We start from the raw sequence: 17878 nt of genomic DNA on the forward strand, positions 1-17878 counted from the left end.
ACTTTTTCTATGGAGACAGGGATGACCTTCTCCCATGTTGGTCTGCCCCTGTTCCCGCTGACAAGAGTCCCACAGCCTATGAGGTTGGGGTGCACACCGCCTCGCCAGCCACCGCAGAGGGTCCCGCTGCACACGCCACGGCCCAAGCCTGTGTGGGTGTGTGCGAATCGGCTCTGCACCGCCGGCCGGCTCTGCACCGCCTGCCGACGAAAGCCCTTGTCCTGCACTGGTGACCGCCTCAAGGGTCTGCTCCGCTGGTTGCACCAGTGGTTCATGCTGCGCACGCCACGGCCCAAGCCAGCATGGGTGTGCAAGTTCCTGCGCCGCCGCCAGCGTCTGAGGGTCCTGCCGAGCCGCCGCCAGCATTTGAGGGTCCAGCCCCACCTCCAGCCGAAGTCCTCCAGTCCAGAGAGGTGGTCCAGGGGGACCCGCCTCCGGTCTCAGCCCTCCAGTCCAGAGGCGGTCCAGGGGGACCCACCTCCGGTCTCAGCTCTCCGGTCCAGGGAGACCCACCTCCAGTCTCAGCTCTCCAGTCCAGAGAGGCAGTCCAGGGGGACCCACCTCCAGTCACAGCTCCAAAACCCTCCGAGGAGCCTTCAGTGGAGCTCCACGCCAGGAGAACCAAGGCGAAACACCACTGCCGGACACCTGAGATCCTGCTGCCTCGCTGCCGGCTGACCCAGCCCCGACGGGGTCGCCCTCCGCCACGCCCGCCTCTGCTCCAGCCATGGCAAGGTCGTCCTCCGCGACAACCGCCACCGGAGACCCTGCTGTTCCCCCGCCGGATGACTGCGCCTTGACGAGGTCATCCTCCGCGACGACCGCCACCGGTGACCCTGCTGCTCCGCCGTCAGCCTCGCCAAGGTCGTCCTTCGCGACGACCACCACCGGTGACCCTGCTGTTCCGCCGCCGGATGACTGCGCCTCACCGGGGTCACCCACCGCTACGCCTACACCAGACTCTGCTGCTCCGCTGCCTGCCACGCCTGGGTCATCCTCCGCCAGCTCATCTGGTCATCAGCCGAGCAGCACCCCGTCGTTCTCAGACCTACCATCATTCTCAAGTTCCTGCTCTCAAGAACTCAAGTTCCTGCTCTGCTGTAAAATTCCTGAGTTTATTTGCTGTTAAGTTCCTGAGTTCAAGCCCTGCTTAAAGTTTCTGAGTTCTCCCAGCACTTTTTGTTGGACAATAACCAGATTGATAATATGTTGCACTCTAGATCTGAACATTATCAATCTGGGATTGTTCCATTTTAATCAGTTTGGGGAAAGGAGGGAATTTCAGCAGAACTCTGAGCTAATTGGCCAAAGTGACTCCTAGTTCCCACCTACCAACGGTTGGTTTTAACCAATCATGGTAGAAAATTAAAACGTAAGAAACAGCTGCTGTGAGAAACCACAAGAAGGTAAGCAAGTCAAAGCACTACTTGCTGTTCTACTATGAAAGAAGAATTTGTGGATTCTTACAAAACAGATGTGATAGCAGCAACTAAAGTATCCGCCTGTGCTGCCAAATGTTATGCAAATATACCTGTTTGATTTTGAATATTATTAATATTTATAATTGCTAATTATAATTTATAATATATAATTCAAAATCAAAGGATAGCTATGATGAAAATTATTTCAAATGGTTGTGATCAAGAGCTATGAACCTGTCATGATTAGCACTGAAAAAAGGGGTGTCTAACCAGTTGTTGACTGGGTTAGACTTGTCCAGCAAATGCTGATAACTTTAATTATAATGGCTGACTCAAAATAACCACAAACAACTGCGATTGAGCTAGTTGTTATTTATCGAATTGATAATTCCCTGTTACAGCAATTATTCTGTTTAATGACAGTACTAGAAACACTATTCGTTACTAAATAAAACATTAAAAATAGTAAACAAATGACAATAAAGGTCACTGAAAATGGATTAATTGTAGTGGTAGCAATTTGTAATCAATTCACAGTTGGTTAGAAATAAAGTTGAATTGAATCAGCCGAGCGCTCTATTAGAAAAACACGTTACTTTTTTATCATAACTCTATCACGCTTTTTCTTCTTCTGTGCAGCCCTGCTGTGTTGAGAAGAAATTCAGCTGAACTACTGCAGATTGTTACATGTGGTGGGACCATGATTGAATTCTTGGCAGGACCAGGTTTTGCTGTATCACATTGCCTCTGTGTTGTGTATCAGATAGGCCTGGACACTAAATTAGCTGCAGGCCTTAGCTGCAGGTAACCTGACGCCGCTAGATAGATTTGCTTCGCATATCCATCTGGAAACCTTCCGTTGAAGTAATTTTGGGAAGGGGCGAAAATACTGGTTAGCTGATTGGCCTATGTTGGTGATAGACAAGCCAAATAAACCAATCAGATCAACGAAGCATATGACGTACTCGTCAACATGCTCTGTTACGAGCAACGACGAAAACACAACCACAAGCCAAGCTACTCTTGCTACTGCAGGTAAAGGCTCGTTAGCTCAGCAAAGAAATACTCTGTAATTCCGATAAAACTTGCTCGATAGCCACGCTAACGCTAGTTTCATCGGCTGAAGCCGCCATGTTCTTTAGACTGAACTGTCGATCTTCTTGTTGCATCACACCTCAACCCGCCTCAAAGCCAACGCTGATTGGACGTTCGTTTGGTAAACGGCTCCAAATTTTCTTTAACGGAGAGTAGCCAGACTGATCTGCGAGTGAAACCTTGAAAGCTTGCGAGATCAGGATGGTCTCACGAGGCTAAGCTGCAGGCTGTTGGGAAGTCACTTGTTGCTAACCGGCTAGCTATGGTTAGCTGACCGCCACTTTGAAACTCTGAGTTAGAATGGTTTAGAAGCTAATTATTGCATGAACTAACACTGCTAGTGGCTAGCTTTGCCAAAGCGTCCAACATCCTAATTTCAGGGCTGTTGTGTATATCAGCCTTTTCCTACCTCAGAGCTATTAAGCCAAAACTCCTTTAATGTTGTTACATCAAAGTGCTGCCATGTTGATGTTGATCGTTCAGTGTTGGATCCAATAGAATTTATATAGCGCCAATTCATGAAACATGTCATCTCGAGGCACTTTACAAAGTCAAATCAATCATATTAACAACAGAATAGAACAGACGTCACTTCCTGTTTGCGGTAAGGCGTATTGTATCACTTCCTGTTTTCACTGCGTGAGCAACGGTTTGTTGCTCCAGATTCTCTCGCTTTTATCTTTAATCTCTTTGCTGTAACATCTGTTTCTAACACATAAGCACTTTTAAAACATTTTCTGTTGCTGCACATCACGCTTGGGAACTCCTCGTGTTTCACGGTTTGCTCTCTTGGCGTGGTAGAAGGGCGCTAGCCTAGCTTTAGCCTAGCCTAGCTTTAGCTCCACAATGGCTTCCTCTCCTACTATTACTTCAGCTTCTCCGTCTCTGACTAAGTCTCCCCTTATCTCCTGCTCTCTGTGTCAGATGTTTAGCTATTCCTCTGCCTCCTTTAGTGATAATGGTACTTGTAATAAATGTAGTGTTTTTGTAGCTTTGGAGGCGAGGGTGTCAGAATTAGAGTCCCGGCTCCGTGCTATGGAAAGACCAGCTGATAGCCCCTCTGCTAGCGTGGAGCCACATAGACATAGCGTTAGTTCACTTAGTGGTCCTCCAGAAGCACCCGAGCAGCCGGGTAAGCAGGCCGGCTGGGTGACAGTTCGTAGGAAGCATAGCTCTAGATTTCAGCCCCCAGTTCACCACCAACCCGTCTGCGTTTCAAACAAATTTTCCCCACTCAGCGACACACCCGCTGAGAAGCCGATCCTGGTTATTGGGAGCTCAATAGTCAGAAACGTGGCACTAGAGACACCAGGGACCATAGTTAAATGCCTGCCAGGGGCCAGAACGGGCGACATAGAATCTTACCTAAAACTGCTGACTAAGGATAAGCGTAAATACAGTAAGATTGTTATTCACGCTGGCGGTAATGACACCCGATCACGCCGATCGGAGGTCACTAAAGTTGGTGTTGCTTCAGTGTGTGAGTTTGCTAAAGCAATGTCGGACTCCGTAATTTTTTCTGGTCCCCTGCCTGATTTGACCAGTGATGACATGTTTAGCCGCATATCATCATTCAACCGCTGGTTGTCTAGGTGGTGTCCTGAAAACGACGTGGGCTACATTGATAACTGGAGAACTTTCTGGGGAAAACCTGGTCTGATCCGGAGAGACGGCATCCATCCTACTTTGGATGGTGCAGCTCTTCTTTCTAGAAATCTGGCCGGATTTATTAGTCCTCCTAAATGCTGACAACCCAGGGTCCAGACCAGGAAGCAGAGCCGTAGTTTAACACACCTCTCTGCAGCTTCTGTACTGTTACCCATCCATTATCCTATTGAGACGGTGTCTTTCCCACGGCCAAAACTTAACAGATCAAAAACTTATCTAAAAGGAACAAATCATAAAAACCTAATAAAAATCAATACGGTTCACCTTGAACCTAAAAATAAACCAATTAAATGTGGTCTATTAAATTGATTTCTGATAAACAGATTGATTTGTTTTGTCTCACAGAAACCTGGCTACAAGAGGACTACGTTAGTATAAATGAGTCAACTCCCTCCAATTATTCAAATTTCCACATTCCCAGATCTGTGGGAAGAGGAGGAGGAGTGGCAACCATCTTTCAGTCTGATTTATTAATTAGTCCCAGGCCAATTAATAACTACAGTTCTTTTGAACATTTAACCCTCAGTTTCCCTCATCCAAACTGCAAAGCAATAAAACCTCTTCTGTTTGTTGTTTTGTATCGTCCACCAGGCCCTTACACTCAGTTTTTGGATGAGTTGTCAGATTTCTTATCTGATTTGGTGTTAAATACTGATAAGGCTATTATAGTGGGTGATTTTAACATCCATGTTGACACAGAATGTGATAACCTTAGTGTAGCGTTTAAAACTATCCTAGATTCAATTGGTTTTGCTCAAAATGTGCATAAACCGACGCACTCTTGGCTCCATACTTTAGACCTTGTGCTGACATATGGCATTGATTGTGAAGAATTAACAGTATTTCCTCACAACCCTGTCCTATCTGATCATTTTTTAATAACATTTGAGTTTAATCTAACTGAGTTCTCCACCCCCAAAAGAGGGTTCCATTATAGTAGATCTTTATCGGATAATGCTGTATCAAAACTTAAAGAGTCTGTCCCCTTTTTAATATCCTCCGTATTGCAGAAATGCCCTGTAGATGGCAGCAATGTTGTTTCTTCCAATTCACAAATAGATGTCTTTGTAAACGGTATGACTTCGTCATTGCGTTCTGCATTAGACAATGTAGCTCCCTTGAAAAAGAAGGTGATTATTCACAGGAAGCTGGCTCCTTGGTTTTATTCAGAGCTGCGTTTCTTGAAGCACAATGTTAAGAAATTGGAGAGAAAATGGCGCTCTACACACCAAGAGGAATCCTACTTAATCTGGAAGAACAGTCTATTGTTGTATAACAAGACCCTTCGCAGAGTTAGAGCAGCATATTTTTCATCATTAATTGAGGAGAATAAGAAAAATCCTAGATTTCTCTTCAGTACAGTTGCCAAACTTACCCAGAGCCACAGCTCTGTTGATCCATCCATTCCCTTAGCTCTTAGCAGTAATGATTTTATGGGATTCTTCATAAATAAAATTGATTACATTAAAAATAAAATAATTGGCATCCTCCCAAACATGATTACCTCATCCTCAGTAAGTGAGGCAGCATTGGAGGAATCCTTAGAACCTACGCAGTGTCTGAAAAGCAGTAGAGCTTTCTGAGCTATCTAAAATTTTAGCTTCATCTAAACCTTCTACCTGTATGTTAGACCCAATCCCAACCAAGTTGTTTAAGGAGGTATTCCCTCTGATCAGTGGTCCTATTTTAGACATGATTAATCTATCCTTGGTAAATGGATATGTACGACAGGCTTTTAAAGTAGCTGTTATTAAACCTTTACTTAAGAAACCATCTCTTGATCAAGATGAGTTAGTAAATTACAGACCTATATCTAATCTTCTTTTCTTATCTAAAATTCTTGAGAAAGTAGTTGCTAATCAACTATGTGAACATTTACAAAGTAATGACCTACTTGAGGAGTTTCAGTCAGGCTTCAGAGCTCATCATAGCACTGAAACAGCTCTGGTGAAGGTCACCAATGATATTCTCATGGCCTCAGAAAATGGACTTGTGTCTATACTTGTCCTGTTAGATCTCAGTGCTGCATTTGATACAGTTGATCACAATATTCTCCTACAAAGACTTGAGCATACTGTAGGGATTAAGGGAAAAGCATTAGGCTGGTTTAAATCTTATCTGTCGGACAGATTCCAGTTTGTTCATGTTAATAATAAATCTTCCTCAAACTCTAGGGTCACCTGTGGAGTACCACAGGGTTCAGTCCTTGGACCAATTCTATTTACTATATATATGCTTCCGATTGGCAAAATTATCAGACAGCATGGGATTAATTTCCACTGTTATGCTGATGATACTCAGCTATATTTATCCATAAATCCTGATGAATCCAATCAATTACTTCGACTGCAGTCATGTCTTGATGACATCAAAAGCTGGATGACTTTAAATTTCCTGCATTTAAATTCTGACAAGACAGAAGTTGTAATCTTTGGGCCAGAGTCTTCAAAAAATAAAGTTCTTAATCAATCCCTTAATCTGGATGGCATTAACTTGGCCTCTGGTAATAAAGTTAAAAATCTTGGTGTTGTTTTCGACCAAGACATGTCATTTAAATCCCATATTAAACAGGTTTCCAGAGTTTCCTTTTTTCACCTCCGGAATATCGCCAAAATTAGAAACATTCTGTCCAGGAGTGATGCTGAAAAACTAGTCCATGCATTTGTTACTTCAAGGCTGGACTATTGTAATTCTTTACTATCAGGAAGTCCACAAAATGCAGTTCGAAGTCTTCAGCTGATCCAAAATGCTGCGGCAAGAGTTCTGATGAAAATCAACAAGAGGGATCATATTTCTCCAATTTTAGCTTCCCTTCATTGGCTTTCTGTTAAATCAAGAATAGAATTTAAAATTCTTCTTCTAATGTATAAAGCCCTTAATAATCAAGCTCCATCATATATCAGAGCTCTGATTACTCGTATGTTCCTAACAGAGCACTTCGCTCTCAGACTGCAGGTCTGCTGGTGGTTCCTAGAGTCTCTAAAAGTAGAATGGGAGGCAGATCCTTTAGCTATCAGGCTCCTCTCCTGTGGAACCAACTCCCAGTTTTGGTCCGTGAGGCAGACACCCTATCTATTTTTAAGACTAATGTTAAAACTTTCCTTTTTGACAAAGCTTATAGTTAGAGTGGCTCATACCCTGAGCTATCTCTATAGTTGTGCTGTGATAGGCCTAGGCTGCTGGAGGACATCAGGGTCTAATTTTCTCACTCTACTGATTTCTACTGTTCTTCAGTCTACTGTTCTCCAGTTTTGCATTGTATTACATTGAAATGACTGTCGTCATTTCAGCTTTTAACTTTTTGCTCTCTCTCTTTTTCTTCATAGTAGGTACACCTGGTCTGGCGTTCTGTTAACTGTGACATCATCCAGAGAAGACGGCTCACCCGCTACTACCATCTAATGTAGAACAGATTACTAGATCAATGTGTGCTTCTGTGCTTTTTTGTTTCTCTTGTTGTGTCTCTGTTCTGTCTTCCGTAACCCCAGTCGGTCGAGGCAGATGACCGTTCATACTGAGCCCGGTTCTGCCGGAGGTTTTTCCTTCCCGTTAATGGGTGGTTTTTCTTCCCACTGTCGCTTCATGCTTGCTCAGTATGAGGGATTGCAGCAAAGCCATGTACAATGCAGATGACTCTTCCTGTGGCTCTACGCTTCCCCAGGAGTGAATGCTGCTTGTCGGGACTTTGATGCAATCAACTGGTTTCCTTATATAGGACATTTTTGACCAATCTGTATAATCTGACCCAATCTGTATAATATGATTGAACTTGACTTTGTAAAGTGCCTTGAGATGACATGTTTCATGATTTGGCGCTATATAAATAAAATTGAATTGAATTGAATATTATACAGATTGATCAAAAATGTCCTATATAAGGGAACCAGTTGATTGCTTCAAAGTCCTGACAAGCAGCATTCACTCCTGGAGAACCGTAGAGCCACAGGAGAGTCGTCTGTATTGTCTATGGCTTTGCAGCAATCCCTCATACTGAGCAAGCATAAAGCGACAGTGGAAATAATCTGATCTGTGGGCAGTCGCCACCTTCGTGGTTACGGGAGGCTGTAGGCAGCCTGAGAAGTTATACTCCCACCTGTGTTGCATGGTGGGAGTTGCAGTTTGTCACATCATAATGGCACAACATAAGTTTGTGTTGGTTCAGGTGTGGGCTCAATCGGTCATGCTTTCATCGCACCACTATGTCCCGCTTTAAACTTCAATACTGCAACGTGAATGTCTCCGAACTAAAAACGGTTTGGGTCAAACGGCTGTAGCCTGAGTGGTACAAGATGATTTCTTGTGTGTTTGTGAATGCACAAATCCTGTGAGAATTAATTTTGCTGGCAAGGTTAAGGCTTATTCAATACAAGCGGGTAAACTGTGTTTACTACAACAAAGCTTAATTATCTAAAATATATGACAAGGATTTTCTGATCTGCGATAGATGCCAACAGTCTCCAGCAAACCTCATACGCTTTGGTTGTGTTTGGAACTATCTGGCTTTTAAACTAATATCTTTACTACTATTTCCATAGTGAGTGACAGGACAATTTACCTAAATCTGTTTTCTGCTTTATTTGGTGTCATGTCTGGACCATCAGCTGGGTTCTCCTCTCAGAGGAACTCTCTGGCTTTCTTGACCATTTTAGCTAGGAGGACAATCGTAACTAAATGGATATCATCTCCACCTCCCTCTTTCACAAGCTGATTCAGATATCTTTTGTATTTCCCTAAACCTGAAAAGATTATAATGTTCTTACAAGGCTCCTCTGATAGATTTTTGCAAACATGACACCCACTGTTTCAGCTTGCTGAACAATACAATTTTTCTGTGGTCCCAGACTAGACTCTTGTTTACCCTCTACCGCAGGTCGAGTTTCCTCCTTTAGTTGTTTTACTGTTTCTTTAATACAAAGTGTTGTGGGCACAGAACTTGTTCTAACTGATGTTAATTGTTTATTTGTTTTCATATATTTCTTAAGGAAAGTGGAAGTTTGCTTTAAATTTGTTTTAAAGGAATTGTATGTATGTATTATTATTTATTTATTTTTGCTTGGATTTACCAGTTGCAAAGACAAATAAGATAAGATAAGATAGTCTTTATTGATCTCACAATGGAGAAATTCACTCGTCACATCGGCTCATACAAGAAGGTGCAGAGTAGGGAAGGTGCATTCAGTTATATACAGTGAATCTTCATATATACAATGGATCAGAAAGAATACCAAAAAATACAAAAAAGGAAATAGGAGTGGGCATATGATGTCTCATTTACATTCTTAGTGGTCTATATATATATATATATATATATATATATATATATATATATATATATATATATATATATATATATATATATATATATATAAATATATATATAAATAAAAACATATCTATATACTTAAATATATACATATATCTATGCGCCTACTTACATACGCACCTACGCGTATGTATGTGCATATACATTGTATACATTTGTACATACATATGTGACAGGTTACTTCTCCTGATGACCACAGCTCCACTTTATTGAGGCTTCATATATATATTTAGATGTCAGACGATGACAGGTGGGTGTTACTGTTTTATTCTTTTCCTGCAACACAGCAGACGACACAGCAGCGGCGTGGGTAAACAGCAGTCTCGCGGGACAATTATGATCCATATAAATCCTCTCGCCGCTGTGGCGTTCAGTAAACAAAACAACAGAAAAATAACCAATTGTGGCCATACAAAACAGAAACAACACAAAATATATACTACAGTGATCGTATATTACCTGCAACACAGCAGACGACACAGCAGCGGCGTGGGTAAACAGCAGTCTCGCGGGACAATTATGATCTAACACGTGAGGCGAAAATAGCATAGAAGCTAAGTTAGCTTCAGCAACAAAGTTTCTGATTAACTAAATACAGGCTCAAAATTTATAGTGAGCGCTAACACAACACACAGAGCAATGCCACACCACAGAACACAAAATATGAACACATTAAACACTCACAAAATCAATAACGTCCCAGACCGTGTGAGAGCACATCTTACCCATATAAATCCTCTCGCCGCTGTGGCGTTCCCCACCCCACGTACCCACTACGTCAGTAGGTGGCGGTGTTGCGCCTGGTTTCACATAATTTAACCTGAGCTCTTCTGCTCCGTTACACATACATACATACATACATGTGGGCTGACTTATGTTTAGGTGGTAATAGCAGCAGAAGTCACTACATCAGGATTATTGCACGGGTTGTAGGACAGTGTATTAAATTGATTATTGCACCTTGGTTATTGCACATTAATTATTACAGTTATGGTCACAGTTGCAGTTACAGTGCAGCATTGTAAAATCTGATAGCAGCAGGAATAAATGACCTGCGGTAGCGCTCCTTTTTACAGACAGGATGTCTAAGTCTTGCACTGAAGGAGCTGCTCAGCTCCTCTACAGTCTGGTGCAGGGGGTGGAAGGTGTTGTCCATGATGGATGTGAACTTGGACAACACCCTCCTCTCAGCTACTTCCTCCACAGAGTCCAGAGAGCAGCCCAGGACAGAAGTGGCCTTCCTCACCAGCTTATTCAGTCTCTTTCTGTCCCGCTCTGCACTGCCAGGAGCCCAGCAGACGACAGCGTAGAGGAGGGCTGAGGCCACCACAGAGTCATAAAAAGTTTTTAGCAGAGGCCGGCTCACTCCAAAGGACCTCAGCCTCCTCAGGAGGTGGAGCCGGCTCTGGCCCTTCTTATACAGGGCGTCGGTGTTATGTGTCCAGTCCAGCTTATTGTTGACGTGAACACCCAGGTATTTGAAACTCTCCACAGTTTCTATGTCCTGCCCCTGGATGTTCACAGGTGAGTGCGGTGGGGGTCTTCTCCTGAAGTCGATCACCATCTCCTTGGTCTTACTGGTGTTTAAGCACAGATGGTTCTTCTCACACCAGTCCACAAAGTCCATGATGACCGACCGGTACTCCAGCTCGTTCCCCTCAGACACACAGCCCACAATGGCCGAGTCGTCAGAGAACTTCTGAAGGTGGCAGCTGTCCGTGTTGTGGGTGAAGTCCGAGGTGTAGAGGGTAAAGAGAAACGGAGACAGAACCGTGCCCTGGGGGGCCCCAGTGCTGCAGAGTGCCACCTCTGACTGACAGCCGTGCAGCCGCACGTACTGAGGGCGGTCAGTGAGGTAGTCCATGGTCCAGTCAGCCAGATGTTTGTCCACCCCAGCGTCCTCCAGCTTCCCCCTCAGCAGCACCGGTCTGATGGTGTTGAAAGCGCTGGAGAAGTCAAAGAACATGACTCTCACAGCGCTCCCGGTGGTCTCCAGGTGGGTGAGCGCCCGCTGCAGCAGGTAGATGATGGCATCCTCTACTCCGATGTTGGGCTGGTAGGCGAACTGCAGCGGGTCCAGGGTGGGGCTCACCACAGTGCGCAGGTGAGCTAGGATGAGGCGCTCCATGGTCTTCATCAGATGGGAGGTCAGGGAGACTGGTCTGAAGTCGGCCGGTTCCCTGGCGTGCGGCGTTTTGGGAACCGGTACCACACAGGAGGTCTTCCACAGGGTGGGCACCACCCCCAGGCTGAGGCTCAGGTTGTAGATGTAGCTGAGGACCTCACAGAGCTCATCTGCACAGGTCCTCAGTAGCCTGGGGGGGATGCCGTCTGGTCCTGAGGCTTTCCTTTGTTTCAGCCTCGTCAGCTGTCCTCTCACCTGTATTGGTGTGACTGTGAGGGGGGAGGAAGGTAGGGCTGAAGGTGTGGATGGGTCAGTCGTTGATCGGAGTGGCGGTGGGGGGGATGGTAGGTCTCTGGAGCACTGGTGGTTGGAGACATGTGGAGAGTTGAGGGCAAGGAGGGGGCCAGTGTGGGGGGAGTCGAACAGAGTGAAGAATGAGTTCAACTCATCTGCAGTCTTGGTGTCTCCATCTGCAGCCCTGCTGGTCCTCTGCCCGAAGCCGGAGATGTTCTTCAGACCTCTCCACACATCCCTGACGTTGTTCTGTGCCAGCTGCTCCTCCATCTTCTTCCCATAATCCTTCTTTGCTGCCCTGATCTTCCACTGGAGCTCCCGCTGGACTCTACGCTGCTCCTCTCTGTCCCCTGAGTAGAAAGCCCTCTTCTTCTGGTTCAGGAGGACTTTCAGCTCAGGGGTCACCCAGCGGGGGTTGTTTGGAAAGTAGCCGTCGTGTAGGCACGATGCTCTCCACACAGAAGTTCATGTAGTCAGTGATGCATTCAGTCAGGCTGTTGATGTCCTCTCCATGAGAGCTTAGGAACATGCTCCAGTCTGTGGTTCTGAAACAGTCCTTCAGCTTCTCACTGGCTTCGTCTGACCAAACTTTCACTGACTTCTTCTGTGCCTTTTGTCTCCTCACCAGTGGAATGTAATGGGGGAGCAGATAGACGAGGTTGTGGTCTGAGCGTCCCAGAGGGGGGAGGGGGGCGGAGGTGTAAGCGTCCTTAACGTTAGCATAAAAAAGGTCCAGCGTTTTATTGTCCCTTGTTTTACACGTGACGTACTGGGTGAGCGTGGGGAGGGTGGAACGGAGAGAGGCATGGTTGAAATCCCCTGTGATCAGCAGGAGAGCGCGGGGGTGCTGTGTTTGCAGATTGTTTACAGCGGCGTAGATCCGCTCACACGCGGCGGCGGCGTCCGCGGAGGGAGGGATGTAAACACAGAGCATGATCACGTGGCCGAACTCTCTCGGCAAGTAATAAGGTCTTAAGCTCACTGCGAGAAGTTCAACATCCGAGCAGCATATCTGCTGCTTCACGTGAACATGCGCCGCGTTACACCACCTCTCATTCACAAACACCGCCAGCCCTCCCCCTCTCTTTTTTCCGCTCCCCGCAAAAGTTCTGTCCGCGCGGATAAGTTTAAAGCCGTCCAGGGAGACCACTAAGTCCGGGACAGATCCATCTAACCACGTCTCCGTGAAGCACATAATACTAGCGTCTCTGTACTTACTCTGGAAACGGGTTAGTGCTGTGAGTTCCTCGGTCTTGTTCCGTAAAGATCTAACGTTTCCCGTGACAACCGATGGTAAATAACCTTTCCTCCGCTTCGTCCTCCCGCCCCGACATCCTCTCTGCCTCCTCCGTATTTCTGCGGGGATGTATAGTTTCTCAGCGTGGTGATGAACGGGGCCGCAGCGCGAGGAGTCACGTAGTCCGAGAAGCTGGTTCCTCGTGTAGATCAAGGGACGCTCGGAGTTGCGGACAAAGGGATCTCCACTCGCGGCATCGAAATGTGCCGAAAGTAACAAAAATATAATCAATACAGTCCCAAAAGTTGGTTTCTTCAGGGCATCTAGGCTCAGAATACCCGATGCGGTATTCAAACATATACATGCAATCCAGAAAACACAATAAAAAGGAGAAAGTAGGAAAAGAAGGGATACTGCCGATGTGACTGGCTGATGCCTGCGCAGCGCCATCTTGGAAATGGGCCTATTGGTTAGAGCATTGCGCTTGTGTCCAAGAGGTTCTGGGTTCAACTGCCACTCTGGCTCCCAGAGCAAGACCTTTAACCCCTTACTGTGAGTTCTGTACAGTGGCAGCCCACTGCTCCCCAAGGGGATGGGTTAAATTCAGAGAAAAAATTTCATTGGAATATATGTTGCAATGACAATAATGATTATTATAAATATACAAGATTTTAGGAAAAAATACGATGACAGGCAGATTGCTGGGCAACTTGGTATAGGTTGAATCCACAACTTCCCAATTGCAAGACAACTGCCTACTAACCCACAGTGACCCCAATCAACTCGGCTGACTGCAATTAGGCCAGAAAACTGCTAGTTAACTCAATCGAGCTGTTAATGTATTTCAGTGTTGCTCTGCTGACAGTCTACTGAGAGAATTGGCTGCTGTTTTGGCCATTTGGCAGTCATATAAAGCATTTATATTGTTGTAGAGATTGCTTTAGTTTTTATCTGTTTGTTGCTTTTAAAGGTATACTATGCAACCAGGGTTGATTTTCCAGCGAGGCTCCCCCCAGAGGGCGAAAGTAAAAGTGCACTGTCGTAAAGATGCTCAGCTGTTCTTGGTTTCTCTGTCAAGCCAAGCGCGGTTGTTTTGAGCTTAGCAGACAGGCGAACGTAATGAAAAGTCGAAAAAACGGCAGTACAAACAATGACTAACACAGTGAAAGTATGAATATCAGGGTTTCCCGCAGCGCTACCACCTCGCCAACATAAAAATAAAATAAAAATAATAATAATTTAAAAAAAAACTCGATATGCTTGCATGTTTATTTGACGTTAACACGCGGTTCTATGTTGTTGCTTTCGCGCGTGCATATAGTGAATGGCAGGGCAAAAACACATGAGCCTGTGGGTGCGGGCCGAGGGCTCTTGCAATTGCAAGTACGGTATTTCCCCTACAGACCACCAGGGCCGAGAATACCTTTGTTCGACCTGAAATGACTCATTTAATCATCCAAAACGGTGTGGAACACATTAATTAACTGAAAAATGTTTCATAGTATGCCTTTAAGGTTCTGCTGGAAGCAACCCTGGACCGTTGGGAATTTCTCCTTTTCACGAGGAGTTTTAATTTTTGTTTTAGCTTTCAATTTTGTTTGGATAGAAATACCTTTTGGTTCAACTAATTACTGCTACTATTTTCCATTCAATATTTGAATAAAATTATTTTAATTAAATATCAATTTAGTTTTTCTCCCTTTTCCCATACATTGTTGCAAAGGTTTTCCATCTTGACAACATCAGGAAATGAGACTGATTTCTAATTTTCTGTTGTTTCTGGTCTTTTTGACAGGTTCTGCAAGACAATGCTCATGTAAAGAAGATTCTGGGTCTGGTTCTGGCTTTTGGTAATTTCATGAATGGAGGGAATCGAACTAGAGGTCAAGCTGACGGCTTCACTCTTGAAATCTTGCCAAAACTCAAAGATGTCAAGAGCAATGTAAGGAATAATATTGTTAAATGTCTGTCTTCCAATTGGAAATCACATTTACACCTTTCAATTTTGCTGGTGCTTAGTGCAACAATTCCTAAAACACCTTGCAGTCTTCTCCTAACCCCACATTCTTCATTTTTTGTTTTTATTTTCAGTATTACTTTTTTAAGTGCTACTGATCAATAGTTACTCCAGTTCTTTTTAAACTCTTTTAAAAATTATTTGGACAACAAATAGTAGAAATTATTAACTTTGTTTACACAAAGTAGACACTTTAGTAAAAAGCCAGAAGACCACTAATTCATCATTTGGTAAAGTGTCAGGGTGCAATTCTGCCTGTTGCACCCTGAGCCTTTCAAGCACCTTCCTCCTCCTGCCCAGTTCCGTCTCCACTCTGCCTAATCGTCTACACCTGTCAGTTCCTAATCAGCCCGGACTCTTTCCACCTGCCAGCCTCTCTATAAAAGACTCCCTCAGTCTGTTCTTCCCCGCCGGATCGTCGTCAACCTTTACCCAAGCCTCACCTGGCTGTCAGAGATTTCCCCACGCCTGTCAGTCAGAATTCCCCACGTCTGTCAGTCAAAGATTTTCTTACGTCTGCCTGTCAGAGGTTCCTACACCCACGCCTGTCTGCTGCCTCCAAGTTACCTCTCTGCTGTGCTGCCGATTCTCCTGCTACACCAGCTCTCCAAGTAATCTCTCTGCTGAGCTGCTGGCTCTGCTGCTTCTCCAGCCCAAGAGGTCCAGGAATTCTCCCTGCCGTGCTGCCAGCTCTGCCTCCACCCCGGCGCTCTCCCACCTGCTCTGGAGGCTTTTTGGTTCCTGCAGCGCAGCACCCGCAGCTCTCCAGCGCTCTCCAGTCCTCCAGTTTCTGCACTCATTATTCACCTGCTCCAGCCCAGTAAAGACTCTGGTTCTCTCATCCACAATCCAAACCTCTCAATAAACTGCCTCTTAACAAGACTCTGTGTGTTCAGGTTCTCCGAGACAAATCCTGACATAAATTAAAGCTGATTCTGCAATACAATTACTTCCATTACAACCTTTCAAAATGATGTAGTTAATTTTACAGTGATTGACTGCATATTAAAGTAATAAAGTGGATAGAGGATAAAAGCATCTCTAATTTAACATCATTAGATCTGTAAATGTTGACATATCAGTTTAACCAATGTTCTTGTTCTGCAACAGTGTGATTTGGACAGCTCAAAGTAAAAACTAGAAATATTTAAGAATTGTAAAGTACCCCTACTTTGGATCTATTTTTAGGATCCACAGATGACAGAGCTCCTTCAAACTATCCCTAAGGCAGAGCCCGGCCACCCTCTGGAGGAAGCTCATTTCGGCCAATCGTATCTGGGATCTCATTCTTTCAATCATGATCCAACCTCGTTATCATAGGGTTGGAGCACAAACTGAGAAGTAAATTGAAGGCTTTGCTTTTTGGCTCAGCTCTTTCTTCAGCATGACAAACTGGAGCGGGGCCCAACATTACTTGTGTTACTGTCACTTATGAAAAAGACAACAATATACTTAGAGTTCTCCATTTGAGGCAGAGACAGACACCAGTCCAGAGCGGGCGATCCACCTTTTCTCCAGTTGAGCTAGCTGACTCTAATTCCTGCTGCTTCACACTGAGCAGAATAACACTTCATGGCAAACTGAAGTTCATGGCCTGAAGAAGCCAGCAGAACCATATAATCTGCATAATGCAAAGACGAGATCCTGAGGTTCGCAGACCATACACTCTCCTCTCCTTGCCTCTACACATTGAGATCCTGTCCAACACCACAAACAGGATTGGTGAAAAGTGGCAGCCCAGTCAGAGTCCAATGCGCACTGGGTACTATCTCGACTTTGTGCCAAAAATGTGGACACAGCTCTTGCTTTGGGCATACAAGGATTAGATATCCCTTAAAGCTACCCATAAACCCAATGCTCCCACAGCACTCCCCACAAAATACCTCAGGGATAATGGTCATAGGCTTCCTCCAGATCCACACAACATATATAGACTGGACAATGAGTCAGAGCTTCTTCGCCAACACCTCAGAGTACGCTTTCCCAAGGAGACTGAGAAGTGTGATCCCTCTTCTACCTCAGTGATGGAATCATGGTTGCCAAATGTCTTTAGGCTCTGCCTCCTCTGTGGATGAGATGGTGACCCAATTGAGTAGATCCTCAAAAGCCTTCTTTCACCGCCTGACAATATACTCAGCCTATGTACACAGTTTGGGATTAAATCTGAAGTAGTATTTTTTAGCCTTTGCAAATTGTTTTGCATATGCATATTTTTTTATATGAAAAACGAAATGCAATCCACAGAGAATATCATAAACCTTGACTGACAGTTAATATACATGTTTAAAAAGCAGAAGTTAATACATATATGGTTAGAATAGTTTTGAATTACAACAGTTCTGATTCAGCTCACAGTGGACAGGTAAAAATAGACACAATTATTGTGATGTTTATTGTTTGTAGTGTTTTCTTCACTCCAAATTTCAGTATTCTTTATTGTTCTTTTTCCACATGTAGGACGGTGAAAAAAGTCTTCTGTCATACATAGTAGCCTACTACCTCAGACACTTTGATGAGGTAAATTTATTTTCTTTCTGTGTTCATCTCATTAAACTTATGTCATCTTGCAACCTTGTACATGTCATAATGTAACTGTAAGCCTTTATGAAATCAGGCTATAGTGCTTTGCAAAAGCATTCATATTTCCTAACAACAATCTTCAATATATTTGATGGGGATTTGATGTGATAGATCAATA

The 17878-nt window shown here is 44.5% G+C and overlaps 1 protein-coding gene across 7 annotated transcripts in view; it reads left to right on the forward strand.

Moving 5' to 3' along the window:
• LOC105921082 (formin-2) overlaps positions 1-17878 on the forward strand; it is a 280717-nt gene that overhangs the window by 149873 nt on the left and 112966 nt on the right. For 3 of the 7 annotated variants that reach the window (XM_036133216.1, XM_036133220.1, XM_036133225.1), the window contains 2 exons: positions 14959-15105; positions 17638-17697. The exons of 1 other annotated variant lie outside the window; for it this stretch is intronic. In XM_036133216.1, coding sequence (XP_035989109.1) covers positions 14959-15105; positions 17638-17697 — 207 coding nt within the window. Of the gene's footprint in view, positions 1-14958; positions 15106-17637; positions 17698-17878 lie in introns of those variants that run through there. 3 more of the 7 variants (XR_004929898.1, XM_036133218.1, XM_036133222.1) reach the window with 2 other exon arrangements.

Source organism: Fundulus heteroclitus, unplaced genomic scaffold (assembly GCF_011125445.2).
Source record: "Fundulus heteroclitus isolate FHET01 unplaced genomic scaffold, MU-UCD_Fhet_4.1 scaffold_59, whole genome shotgun sequence".
Lineage (NCBI taxonomy): Eukaryota > Metazoa > Chordata > Actinopteri > Cyprinodontiformes > Fundulidae > Fundulus > Fundulus heteroclitus.